General features: G+C 37.2%; 1 protein-coding gene across 1 annotated transcript in view; it reads right to left on the bottom strand.

Annotated features, from left to right (window-relative positions):
* The window catches only part of CFTR (CF transmembrane conductance regulator), an 84,859-nt gene that overhangs the window by 44,357 nt on the left and 25,723 nt on the right, over nt 1-14,779 (bottom strand). Inside the window, exons 8-11 of the mRNA XM_050323786.1 lie at nt 14,025-14,271; nt 11,652-11,744; nt 10,935-11,117; nt 8,221-8,412 (exon numbers count right to left, since the gene is read on the bottom strand). Of these exons, the coding sequence (XP_050179743.1) occupies nt 8,221-8,412; nt 10,935-11,117; nt 11,652-11,744; nt 14,025-14,271 (715 nt within the window). The remainder of the gene's footprint in view (nt 1-8,220; nt 8,413-10,934; nt 11,118-11,651; nt 11,745-14,024; nt 14,272-14,779) is intronic.

Here is a 14,779-nt window from a genome sequence, read left to right on the forward strand (position 1 = left end):
ATAGCAGGAAGCCCTGACTCTCCCAGAAACTTCCAGTGGCTGTTCCTGTGTTCACTGCTCAGCAGCACCATACTGACACTCTTGCTGCCTGTGCACACCCTCCTGCTCCCAAGGCAGGGATACCCCACAGCTGAGGAAGCTGACCGAGACATCCAATTACAGACAAAATCAGTTACAGTGTTCTCATGCTTTACACATACTTCCTTTCAGTGCAGCTTCTGGAGGAGAAAGGTGGCATACAATATCTCTCAGAAACTGAGCTTTTGAGAGTAAGCTTTAGGCAGTGCTCTGGAAGAGGTAACCTGTTTTAAGGTCTCTTCTCCCAGGCAATCAAGAGGCATGCAGGAACTCAGTTGTCTGCAAGCACTCTGCAGCACCTACAGAACTCCTATAGCTTCTGGGAAACAGAATGGAAGACACATGCACTTACAGGGCAAAACTACCTGGCATTCTAAGTTCAGCTGCTCTCTATAAGTTTGTATTTCACACAGTGTCCAATACAATCTAATTTTGATGACTCTTGCTATGATTTTGAGGGTTGATCACTCTGTGTTTTGGCATTCCAGGCCTTTACGGTTTTGCAGAATAAATTAAATAAATAAATAAATAAATAAACACAGTCCTTCCAGAGAAATGTTTCCTTCTTCCTCCCCTGCAAATTGCCCTGACCTCAGGAACAGAGTGAACAATGCTGTTCAGCCCTGGCACAGTGACAGATGACGGTCCAGCCACTCAAGGGCTAGGAATTGACTGCCTAGTCTGTCAGGAAATGGGAGATTCTCCCAACTCTTTAATTTGATAATAGCATTTACTTCCTGACTTAGAGGATTCTGACCTTATAATCAAGATGCTCTTATGTATGGAAAATCTATTGCAGGTGATTTTGAAATTATTCTCATATTAACTAGATATTTCCCTCTTGTAAAAGGAGAGTCACACAAGCAAATCCCTGGTAATACCATAACAGCTCAGTTATTTGCAGAAAGAGGGGTGTGAAAGTGCCTACAACAGTTTTAAAGGAAGATTTTCTGAATGTGACAAAAACACATTCCTACAACTCATGAAGTATTTAGAGAGAACATCTGAAATTCTGACATAAAATCATTTCTGGAATTTATTTGAGACAACCTGGTCAGATCACTTGTGGTTTCATTATGTATGTGGGAGTCCAGTTATTCATCTGTGCCTGAACATAGGGATTTGCATGGTTAAGTATCTAGATCTCCAAGCTGATTTCAGCTGTTTCCCAGTACTACCAGTACTGTTGCTTGCAATGGTGCTGTTGCCCTTGCTGTTTCCTGATTCTACTTCTTCCAAAAAACCTCAGGTGAAGAACTGGGTCCCATGTGTCTTCTCCTGAAAACAGGGTAAAATCCTAGCCCTACTGGAATTCATTTCAGGGTTCCCATTGTTTTAAATGGTAGTGGCATTTCATCAGATATATTTCTTTGCAGGTGTGTCAACATGGAATTTTAATCAGAATTTTAATGAGTTCCCCTTCTGCTCTCCGCTACCCTTCACCTCAGGATAATACATGGCATGGAACAGACAAAGAACTTTTCAGGCTGTAATTATAATAATTAAAAAATATTTAGTAATTTCTTTCAAAGGCGTAAACAGAGTAACGAAGTCCAATAGACACACAGTGCTATTTGTTGGAACATGCATGATCTATTGTAAAAAAGTACATAGGGTTGGTCCAAATACATCCTTGCTGTCATTCTACACAGGAAGTGAAATCAAGCCAGGGACAAACTTAATGTAATGATGCTGAATAGCACAAAGCCCAGCATATTAATGAAGTAGCCACTGGATTTTCTTTAACATATCTATTTCTAAATGCTTAAACTGAGAAACCTGTTGGCCATTATTCAGAGATTAAAACCCCTACAGTTCCCAGGACATTAATTATTTTTGTGGATGCTTCTAAATATCAGGAGATAAAAAAAACTCAAGTTACACACTCCAAGAAAAGGTACCTCTTTTAATACCTATTTACATTTTTAAGAGTGAAAATGCCATATTCATCTACCTCAGCAGTAAGGGGATGAGCCTCATAATACCTTTGGGCTTGGTATGAAAGAATACAGCCAGGATAGCTTCAGGGTGAATAGGAAATATGGCCTCTTTATTACAAAAGGAAACCTCAGCATGGACTGCACACTCCAAGTCTTTTCTGTAGAAATTAATCATTTGATAATCATCAGTAACATTTAAGATAATAAAGTATGGCAGAAAATAGTATCTAAGAATCACATCTTTCAGCAAATAGTTGCTTAATGTACCCAAACTCAAGCAGTTTTAATGATAGAACATAAGTATTCTATTTATGGGGCCTCTCTTTCTTCCCTAAATTTGTCCTTAATTATGTGGTTTTTGATCATCTCTCTTCTGAATTCCTCATAAAACAAGTCATGAAACGGATAGAATACAGCAGTAGTATTGACACTCTCCATTTCATCTTCACTCTTTCCTCTGTTTCACTTCTGCTTTTTCTACATTCACAGTTTCTTTGCCATCTTTATCCCCTTCCTTTTCTTCCTTGCCATTAACATCCCCTATGTTTATTTTAACAGCTCCTAGAAACAGCCTCCACTCTCATTGCTACGTCTTTCTCACCTACCAAAGCACACTCTTTTTCATCATCTTCTTTTCTGTGTGTATTATTGTCTGTGAATACACTTTGCCACTTCTATTCTGTAGCACGGACTATTTGCAGTAAATTTGAAGAAAAATACTGAAGCCCTTCTGTATAAAAAGCTGAATACAAGTTAAGAAGAAGCAGCACCAAGGATTTCAAGCAGGAGTTGCAATACCATTCCACTCTATTTGATAATTTTTCCTTTGTCCTGATTTTAAGACAGATATGAACTGAACCACAAAATTTCAGTGTTTTCAAGTTTTGTAATCAAGACTTGTGTTTCAGACCACAGAAAATTTCTGTGAAATTTTAAAAGATGAGGAATTTCCAGTAATTTCTTATATCTTGTCTTTTAGGTAACTAGCTTGTACATACTTGAATCCTCATTTTCCTGGAACAGAAGCCAGAAAAACAGATTTCTTTAAAGTATTTCAAATCAGATTCTTTAAATATTTTTTTTATTTAGGGAACTCTTCTCTCTGCCCGTGATTCTCGAAGCCAAGTCTTTTGTTCGTCTTTAGTTGAACCACTTATGAAGGAGTCATGATCCAAAAGCTTAAGTTTTGTTTTCGCAAGAGTTTGTGACCTTGAACAGAGTGTCAGGCTCACCCAAAACTCACATGAATGCTGGAAAAACTTGCTTTCTCTATGGTGAAATATTCCCATGGAATAGATTTTTGAAACATGAAGTAGTCAGTATGCTGTATGTGGGTAGGTTAAACCCAGGGTAAGAGAACTAAATACAGTTCCAGAAGTGACATGGAAGATAGGACAACATGGCAGATAGGACAACATCCAAGGTAATCAGTCCAGAGCCCTGTGCCTAAGACAGCAAAAGGGGAGGGGAAAGTCATCTTGACTGAAACCAGTTTTAACTAACGGGTATCAACATCGAACATTGAGGAGGGCCTCTGTTATGCACATATACTTGATCGCTCATAAACATCTTGAAGTCAGTGCATTTGGGAATTTGAGGCTGGTTTGTTCCCTAATCAAGATGTTTTACTGCTAAAAAAGAAATATGCTAGCCTATTAGCTTCCAGTTCAGACAGAAAACTCACTGTGTCAGCAGCTTCACAGCTGACCTGCCCATGATTCTGGGCCACAGACAAGAATTTTAGTTAGAGGAGTCTGCTTATCCAGGAGATCATACCAGTGTGAGGTGGAAAAAGGACAAAGGTTACTAGCTTTTGGGCCCACATATCTGAGAAGCAACAGTTGTAGTGGGAGTTTTGACATATTATGTGGACTTTGTGCCTGAAAGAGGCATTTATGCTTTTAGCTGTTTACATTAGGATGTGATGAACTTCACCCTGACATGCCCATTGCTCTCCCCAACTGAGAAGACAGGCTAAGTAACTTGCTCTCACATAATTTACACTACAGATAACCAAGCTACCATTTAATATCCTCTTGTAGAGAAGTACGTACTACAAAGCACTCCAGGCAAGACTTGAACCCTTTATTGTTCCTCTCTTCCATACACTTTGTAATCTGCCCATATCCCTAGTGAAAATGAAGCTCAAAATCAGGGCACAAAGTATTTCACTCACTGACATAGTAACTCTCAACTCCTACTGATTTATTTATCTGCCAAAAAAAACCCCAAACTAACAAACCAATCAAAACCCAACCCCACATCAGTACAGATAAAAGGAGTTGAAGCAGTATAGTGGGATGCAAAGATATGTGTTTCTGGTTTAGGGCATCCTTGACACTGCAGTGAACTTGTCACCCAGGGATGGATGCCATACTTTGCAAGGAGACATGGAAACACACAGAAACACAAATCTGGCCTTGGCATATTGACAACCTCTTCCTACAGTTAATCTCTCCATAACCGAAGTTCTTAGGTAAAAATGAATCCCCTGCAATCCTCATAAAATCAGCTCAAAACCTCCCAGAATCTGGCCACAAATTTCTTTAGTACTATTATATGATTTGATTTCATACGGAAACACTTCCCCTATTTGCATGCCACGTTAAACATTACATTCATGAGCAGCTGGTGGCTCTCAAATCAGAATATGTGTTTACTTAAAGAGTGGTAATCTCTCAAAGGTGGTGTGCCCATTATGTGTTTATGGCCTCTTAGGTAACTATTGAAGGATCAAATGAACTAACTAGGTGGAAAAATATCTGTCTACAGAGCAAAAAGGTAAAACTGGAAGTATGGCTTCAAAATTTATGAATTACTGTCCCTCCTCAAAAGTGATATGATGCTTGTTTATTTTTAAACAAGAATAACTACAACAAGCCTGCTTCTGTAGTTTTGACTGGAAGAACATCTTCTCTTAGGATAATTTTGTTCAGTGTTAACAGCATTTAAACGTGAAGATTCCCCTGTCAACTTTTTAACTCACCAAGTGTTAAATAAAACAAAACAAAAATCATATACCTTGAGTATAGTTGTCTATTAATACTGAGATTTTCAACCTAAATACCATGTTACGCCTGCCATTATATTAACACAATCTCCAATTAATACTGTCTCTAGGGAAGTCACACTTGTGGAATTACAGCAAATTTAGTGGTAAGTTTCCACAGACATACAAACTAGGAAGTTCCCACATCTCAGTGGCTTTGGCTATATACTTGTTTTTTAACTTGAAGGGCTAGGCAAAAGTTCACAACTTTCTTGCTACAATTTTTATCATGAATGTACTTGATGAAAGGTACTATGTACTATGATGAAAGGTACTTGATAAAAGAGGTAAACCACTCTGTCAAAAGTGCTGCTGAGGTAACACCAATTCATCTTATCTTACTTTTCAAGTACCTTTAAATTTGCCAATGAGGAATGTCTTTAGAAAATACGCTTAGAATCCACATCAATTACATCTTGTCTTCTCTCCATCACAGCATGCCAACGTAAGACTCAAACTCATTTAAATAACTAATTTCAAAAATGCCTCTAAAAAAAGGACAAATAGTAAGGACTACTGATCTGTGCTGGAATGGTTTGATCTAGGTAATGGTTAACATAATCAGACTTGCCATTCTTTAGGAGTTCACAGAATAGAAATCTAACACAAAACATATTCTGACCTCTGAATAAAGATCTGATTTCCTATAGAGGAAATATTGTATTATTGGACACCTAAAAATATGGAAAGCTCTGGGGAATATTTACTTGCACTTTCCATCTTTCATAATTGCTTTGAAATAAATTTACCTTGAGTACTTAGCAACTCTAAAGAGACTGTAATTGATAAGTCCTTAGTAAATTAACTATGTACCAACCTAAAAAAAGCCAGGCAGAAAAATGTAGCACTGACATTTCTGAAAAATCTCATGCACCCCAAATTACTTAAGTTACACTTATTTGCATAATATCACTTGCATACTTCCATACATCTAAAACAAAGTGCAGAGCACCTTGCATGGTATCACCTTGCTTCAGCATCCTGCTCTGCAGCAGACAAGAACAGGCTACTCACTGTGTGTCTGGGAGCATCAAACCCACGTAGATGACACGATGCAACCCACATGGAGTAGCCTGTAATATTTTACTGGCACTAATGAAGACATAAGGGAAAAGACATCAGATTTAGGAATTGGACTAGACCTTTAGTATGCTTCCTCTATAGGGTGATGGTGGAGATGATAAAGCAAAAGGGGCAATTTATAAGTATGTTACTTTTTGCACTACTAACATGTCTATTAGCCCACTGGGTTAAAGAACACAGCTTTGTATTCCAAAAATGTTTTGGTGAGAATGGAGCTTGGAAATAAATCTCAGCCACTGTTAAGAGCTGTATGTTAATTAACTTTGAACATATGTGCAATAAGGAAATAAACTCTCTTGTAGCACCAATCCTTGGTTCCTTGAAGAGTCCACATAAGAACTAGACTCAGCAACAGGGTTGCATTCAGGTGAACTATGGGACTACCTAGAAAAGTTGCACAGAAGGGGGAAAAGTGAACTCACTTAGGCAAAAACCCTCCTTTCTGAAGAACTAGAACACACACACGCACAACTCAAACATAAAGCACTGATCCTTGTTGTAATAAACTCCTAAAAGGTCACACTGAAGAATAAACAGGGAATTAATATTTGAAATCCATCTTTCAATCTGCCATGTTGAGTCTTGTTTGGTAACTTATATATGAAAGTTCACAAGACCAGAAAGCATAATAGCAGCAATAAGGTAATGCATTTGGCTTCCTTCCAGCCTATTCTGCCTTCTCTTCAGGCCAGCCCAATTTATACAGTCCAGAAGAAAATATCCTTATAAGTATCAAACTTGATCTCAAATAATGAGCCCTGCTAGGAGATGAAGCATATCACTCTGCACAGAGCTGCACCAACACTGATCAAAGCTGTCTTGATTGAGCCTGTCTGGAGAACAAAGGAGCTGCAGTCTGCCGAGACACTGAGCCATCCCACCAACACAGAAAAACCAAGCTGTCCCACCAGCTTGAGGGACTGAGCCACCATTAACCACCTTCTGCTCTAGGAAGGGCCTGTGGTGGGAAGCCTTTTTGAGCGAGGGCAATTTTGAACTGCTGAAGCCAGTTGTTTCTTGGAGCTTTGGCATTAACTACCACTTTTACAACCAGGGTTAAAAACTACTCCGGAGAAAGCCTGACTCAGAATTTGTCAATTCTCCTGTCTTCAGAAGCTTTCAAAGATTTCCAGCAAACCCAATCAATAATCCAAACACAACCTGAAATTGCCAGAAACATATGAGAAAACATTAGTTTATAGTTTAACTATACTCTGGCCTGAGAGAAAACGCAGTACCTCACCTTATTTTTAAACAGACTGGCTATTGTTTTCTTGCTTGACTGATGCTAAGGAAAAATATGTTTCACTGTGAGGTCTAAAGAAAAATCCTATTCAACAGTTAAATATTTACTGTTTTTATTTGTATATTACAGGCAAAATGCCTGATCTTAAGGCTCAGCAGTAAGTGTGCAAAGGTGTAAAATGCTGGTTCCTTTTGTGTCTTGCTATGTGAAAAGATATCTTTTCCTACACTACCCTCTGTCAACATCAAACGCACACAAGGACATTTTCATGTAATTGTACTCATTGTGGCCTACATGTCACAAAAGGATCGATCCTGCAGTAATTTCCAGTGTGAGAACTTTCAAATGTGCACACACAAAAAACCAGCTTTAGTCAATATTTTCCTCTAAATAACTCAGGTTTGTAGCACAGAGTTCCAGTCATCCCTGAAGTGGCAAAAGAAAGGGGGGAAACAGACTAATATCCAAGAGTGTAAGGAAAAGCTTCTTTATGGAGAAGAAACATGACCAAAAAACCTGTAGTAACAATATACTTTTTACATAATTTCTTCAACATCAGTATGTTTACTCAGGTTTTTTTTAACTAGAAACGAAGGCTGAGAATGCAGACACCATATACTATCTAAGCAAGCTTACTTAGCTTCAGTTGTGTAAACTACCACAACTGTCAACATCGGCGTATCTCCCAAGGAGCTGGCAACTGGCTGACTTGCAATTCCACAACACTGGGATGCCAGGCTGAGTTCCCTGACTTTTCCAGGGGGAAGGAGGGGGACGGTTCAATTGGGTGTGGTCACAGGTCTTAAAAGACTTAGGTGACTGACCTCTTCCAGTTGGCAGGCTTTGATGACACTCTTGTACCGGTATTCATCATAGGATACACCAAAAATTATGTTTTCTTTTATTGTTCCAGGCATGATCCAGGAGACTTGAGGTGAAAAAGATATCCTTCCACTGTGCTTAATTTTACCCTGTGAAGGCTCCAATTCTCCCATTATCAACATCAGAAGAGAAGTCTGAAAAATTAATTAATATATCAGAGATCTGTACAACAATAAGAAATGTTGAACTAAGTGATAGTCACTCTGCTAAGTCACTTAAATGGCATATTTGTCCTGTCAAGAGTGCCCCTATAATACTGATCTAGTGCAAACCGCAAATAGTGGAGATTTTCAGTGGTTCTGAAAGGCCTCTTACATGAGACAAACTTAATGTAATGAATGATAAAAACTGTGTAAGATATCTTGTAAAAAAGGCATGCTGCTGCAATAGGATGCAATTTTAATGAAACTTCCAGTAATCTTTCAAAGTAAAAATCCGTGAGACACATACAGACAAAATTTATAAATAATGTTATTTGATTTTTTAAAATTATTGGTGATTTATTTTGTTCTTTGTACAACATAATTCATGTTTATAATTTTGCTAGTGTTCACAGGTATTTTATCTATACTGCCTTGAAAATGTAATTTCTTTGTGTAAGTGTATACAATTTCTCAGTGTGATCTGAATTTTCCTCTGTAACTGTTAACTCATTTACGTGAATGTATGACCTAAGTATATTTACTATTTCCCCTCATAAAAGAATTGATTGCAATTTCAATACTGACATGTTATAATTTCAAAGTTAATCAGTAGCTTGTAGTAACCTTGCCACACATCACTGGCTACTAGATCAAAGAATAGAATTGAGAAATACACGGAAAAATTTGTTGCAGAGCCACTGCAGTGGTGTTCTTATCACCAATAAACAGTCAACAAAGCTGGGACGTAACACCAAAGATGTAAAAAACCTATCAAAATAACAGTTTCATGCTGTGAAGCCAAGATTCTTTGACAAGTTACACAGTATACTGGGGGAATCTCATGAGATTCTTTCCATTATACCAGAATCTGAGTTTTCCAAAATGGTAAGAAGTTTCCAATCTTGCAAAGGACAGCTGATTTTTGTATGTTTTTCTGTATGTTTTGTACACTGGATGTTAAACTACTGTATCTTGTGCCATATAACACAAATTGAATAAAACCAAACCAAAACAAACCCTATCTAATATTGAAAGAGTATTTAAGAGCTGATATCAGACTTAAAACGTGTTACAGATAAAATAGTTGTGCAGTTTGTTTCACAGGCCTGACAACTCCTAGAATGCATAGTAACAGCCCCAACGAACATGAAGGAAACCTTAAATAAGGACGGTGTAAGGGAAGGAGAGTCTTTTTTTGTGTGGGGATGGGAGGGGGGTGCCAGTGAACCTTATTTTTTGTAAATTTTTTAGATATATTATAACCCTTTTTTTTGTTGCCTTGGAAAGCGCAATTTTGTTGTATGTATGTACTCACATTAACTACTTAGTGTAATCTGGATTTTCCTCAATTTCCTATATAGTTGAATAAAGGAGATATAGATATGTCCTTCAGCACTTTCTATTTGACATTTCTATATTAAAATTATCAGCTTTAGCAACAGTCAAAGATAAACTGTTCTGTTAATTCAGAAGTATCACAATAAAATGCATCTTAACATATCAGCCTGAGGACAATCTCATGTTTTGAGATTGATCTCTTTTCATATGGGGATCATTACTGAAAAATAATATAGAAGCCTTAATCATATTGAAATTGATGGGTCCTTTGTCATTGACTCCAACAGACCAAAGACCTTACACCTGCAAGTAAGAGAAATTAAAATATTCCCACCTATAATTTGTTAAACAGGAGAAGCTGCTACAGTGAATGTTTGTTTTGACATTCACATCTCCTCAAAAAACCCAGTAAAGATGAAAGACTCATCTAATTACTTGCTGTTCAAAGTGAATAAGAATATCACAGTTCAAGTCATTTTATATTAATGAGGTTAACTGGATGTGTTATCTGCAAACTAATTGTATTAATAATATTTTGGGGTAGTAAAATGATGATTAATCTAAATCACAACCTTTCTCAGAAAATCACCAGTTTCAGCAGCACCTTCCCAGGCTTTCACAGGGGTCTTGGGAAGCCTGAGTGAGGCACTGTAGGAACCGGAGCATAAATGATCAGCTATACCACATGTCCAGGGCACATACCTAGCTAATTCATGTCAGTTTGTCAGGTTACTGACCATCTTGTGTTCAAATTTTTCCTTAAAATGTCAGCAAGGCAGGAAAAATAATTGCTTTCTAGCACACTAAGCCATCTGAATATCTATGCTATGGTCTCCATTTTTCTTTAAAGGCCGGGAAATTCTCACCGTAAGTCTTAACTTTAAGTTTCAGTCTACATTACTCCTGTAAATCTATTTTTACTTCCAAGGGGAAAATAGTCTGTACTGTTGTATTACAAAAAATATCCAGCAAACTCTCATATTGGCCACAGAGTAAAATTTCAAATTGGCCATTTTATTGAAACTACAGTTTATCCATACTTTTTCCTGCAGCCATCACAGTAAGCACAGGATAGCAAGAATACAGTAGCAAGACAGGTAACAATACATATAACACCACAATATTATTCCCTATAATTATTAGGACTTTTGTCAAAACAGCAGAAATAGAAATACCTTGCCTGCTCCAGTAGATCCAGAAACAGCTAATAACTGTCCCTTCTCTATCTTGAAATTTATATCCTGAAGAATGGGAGAGGCATGAAGTGGAAAATTACTGAAGAAGAGACTGCTGTCAGTGCTAGGAGCTTTGCTGTTGTTGTTTTCCTGGTTTGCTTTTACAAACAGCTCTCCAATTCCCTGCAACATACACAGATATGTATTTGATATACGTAAAAAAAAAAAAAAGAAATCATGCATATGCAGACATGCATACCATACTATGGATTTATGAAAACATATGAATTTACTTTTCTCATGTTACTTTGCTCGTCAATAAAATATTCATTATGTTCTTAAATATACATTTTTTTAATGTATACATTGGACTTGTGCCTAAATTTGTGGACACAAACAAAATTTGCTTATTAAAGAACTGCTTCCCAATGTTTATACACGCCAGAGCCTGATTCTGTTTTCAGGATGGCATAAATCAGTAATAACTGCTTATTACAGATCTTAACACTTAATAAAAGGTCTCTTCCAAAGTTTCTCAACTGTGGATAATTTGGTATTATGCAATAATTAATTGCCATGTATTCCTTGCCTGCTGAGAGCCAATGCTAGTTAAAATGAATGAGTGTAGGCTGCTCTTTTTAGAGAACACCATGGCAAACACTAATAAAAAAAACAATACATTCTGTGTTTTAATATAGTTTGGGTAAAAGTACCAACCTCATCCCAAAAAGCTGTTACTTTGTCGAGCTCAACCCCAGTGGTTGTTAGATTATACTCCAGAGCTTTATATTCTTTTTTCAGCAAGAAATCCTAGAAACATAATGAAAGCAGATGAGAGGAAACTGTAAAGGACAAGGTTGTATCACACAAACCAGTACACACTTGCTTACACTAATATTTCTGATGGTGCTATTGCATTACAGGGCTTTTACAGAGAGGCCTAAATATAAATTATACATTTATTGAACACATAAGGAAATGTTTTCAAAACTACCAATTCTTTCATTGCTGGTGAATACACAGCCATAAAGGTATTTGGTTCTGATTTATAAAGAGTATCAAAACTTGGAATTTGCTTTGCTTTCAGGACTTGTGTCAGGCAGGATCACCCCTTTGACCTTAATCATTTTCAAATAAAGTTTTGGTTTTGGAGTAAGATGTGGTAGGTTGCACTCTGGTAAACAGTTAAACAAAGTAGCTACATGCCGTTATCTCCCTATTCCAGAACTGCATGAGTTTAAAAGCGTTGGAATGATCTCTCTACCAAGAAAAATAAAAGGCAGATAATGATCCTGGCAAGTGCAGCACTTGAAGTAGTGTAATTTCAAATAACACAATCTGACACTTGTGTTACATTCTGGGACAGTATTAGGAAAAAAGAGTAAGCCTATGCTAATGTAGGAAAGACAACCTCTTTGTTCCTTTATTTTATTAAGGTTATGCAGTCTATAGGTACTACCTCCTTTAAACTGACTTTTTTAAATTACGTGGAAGCAAGTATGTCTACGTGGGCAATACAATGGACAAACTAAGCAGAATTGTGGGAAAATCAGTTATCTACAATAAACTTGCAAACTTTCCAAGTAGAACAAGAAGGGAAAAACCAGATGATTGAAAGGGTAGGAACTGAAAAACTCAAAGGCACAACATACACGGTTTATGGGAAAAAAAAAAGGAAAGGATAGCTAGGATTTCATAACAAAGGCAGTGGGGTCATCCAGTGGAATTCCTGAAGCAGTGATAGTCAGAGAAAGCACACTGATCCAGAAATACTTAATGGACTAGAAAACATGGGTCTACCTACAGGGAAAATATAATAACCCAGGGGAAATATCTGGCCCAGTCAACTCTCTAAACTGATGAGAAAATTAAATCAGAGAAATGTATAAGTGGTTTATTATTTCATGTTTATGTTTCTCATGATTTGTAAAAGACTTGTGTTCTGGGATTCTGTCCAGTCTGTCTATGGGGACTATACTGGACCCGCCACAGGTTCATTATGTATGGATTCTGGAGCACCCCAGAATCTTTGCTACTAACCCCAAAGACGAGCATTCAGTGAAGTGAGGGCAATGGTATGACAACTGAGCTTGCCAGTTCTCTGACAGGGCATTGGATACACTCTTCCAGGAAACAGGAGAGACAGGATACCTCCACTTATGCCTAAGGAATCTGAGAACACAAGGACTGCCTAAACTGGGACCCAACAGGGCAGCCATCTGAATGTCAAATAGAAAGGTTTATGGCTAGATTTGTTGAATTTTCTGCCCAGTTGAAAAACACAGAAATCCAGTACCTGTTTCTTATTCTATTCTGAGGTTCAGATGTTTGATTAAGATCTTTAACTTCTGTATTAGGTATTTTTATCACACTAAAAATAATAAAATCTACGTTCTACCAAAAAAAAAAAAAAGTAATAAAAAAAGCCTAAGATTTCACACCAGAAAAAGAGTAAGAATTCTTTTTCTGAGGAGTGATTTGAAAACAGTAGATAAAACAGAGTTAATGAGAATTCAACCTGATCTGACTCTGCAGATAAGCCTCTCATGCTGGTATATGAGCAATTGATCTCAGTAGGGAAGGTGAGTAATAATTATTTGACTTGTATCTTAATTGTGTTTACTACTTATAAGGAATGAGATGTAGATTTGCATAAGATGCATAATCTGCTGTTCTTGCCACTAAAGTTTAGAAAAACAGAAGATCTCTGGAAACCATGCTATGGAAAACATGTACTAATTTTGAATTTCCTTTTCTGAAGGAAAAACATCTCTTAAGCACCATAAATCATTGTATAATTTTATTAAGTTCCTTGTTCTGCAATGAGAATAACTAACTAAATGTCACTGCTTCAAAAAAAAAAAAGAAAAGAAAGCCAGCAGGTAGCATGAGACTCCTGTGGTTATGCTGCCTAGGGAACAGCCTAACAATATCAAGATTTATAATGACATTTCATGGTGTTTAGTCAAAGCAACATATATTCAGAAAGTCTGCATAAATGCTATGTGCTTTTGTTGATCAACTGACAAGATAACACGATATGAAGAATTAGCTTACGTACTTCAGAAGATTTCAGCCTATGTACCCTACCTGTATTTTGTTTATTGCTCCAATAGAGTCATACCAGGTCTGTACAGAGCCTGGAAACTGCCTGGTCACTGTCATTCGAAGAACAATGCAGAAGGAAATGGTGGTAAATATTTTTCGGAGAGTAATTCCTTTAATCACAGCATATGGAAGCACAGCTAAAAACACCACAAAAAAGCCTGAAAAGAAGAAGGCTGAGCTGTTGAAATATCTCACATAAGCAGCTTTTCGGGTAAGCTTCAGTTCAGTTCTGTTAAAAAAGCAAATACAAGTAATTAGCATAGGATTTCACAGTTTATATCTTAGAAATATTTTGGATGGAACTGTTGGTATAACAATTAGCTCAGAAGCTCGCTCATCCCTCTTATTTTCTAGCATTGCAGTTAGAAAGTAAGACTCCAAACTATTTTTGGGTCTAAAAAATCATTAGAGCCAAATTTTGGCAATAATGTTCACAGATGTCAGACAAAATAACAATAATCTATGTCATGATTTAGATACTGCATAAACCAAAAGCCTCTACAATTCCTGACACAACCAACCATCTAATGCTGTGGTATGAGATACACCCCCAGAAGCATCATGCCATACTTATCTCGTCATTTAGATTTAGAATTAAGGTATCACTTAAGCTCAGTTTGAATAGGTGGAAGGCAAGGAGTCTGCTTTACACTTTCCTTTCTCCACAGAAGCTCAGTCTACGGTGTAGCTTCCTGACTCCTGTGTCGGAATGCAGCTGGTGATTCCAGTTGCATTCT

This window comes from Myiozetetes cayanensis, unplaced genomic scaffold (genome assembly GCF_022539395.1).
Source record: "Myiozetetes cayanensis isolate MyiCay16 unplaced genomic scaffold, myiCay2020 scf3, whole genome shotgun sequence".
Lineage (NCBI taxonomy): Eukaryota > Metazoa > Chordata > Aves > Passeriformes > Tyrannidae > Myiozetetes > Myiozetetes cayanensis.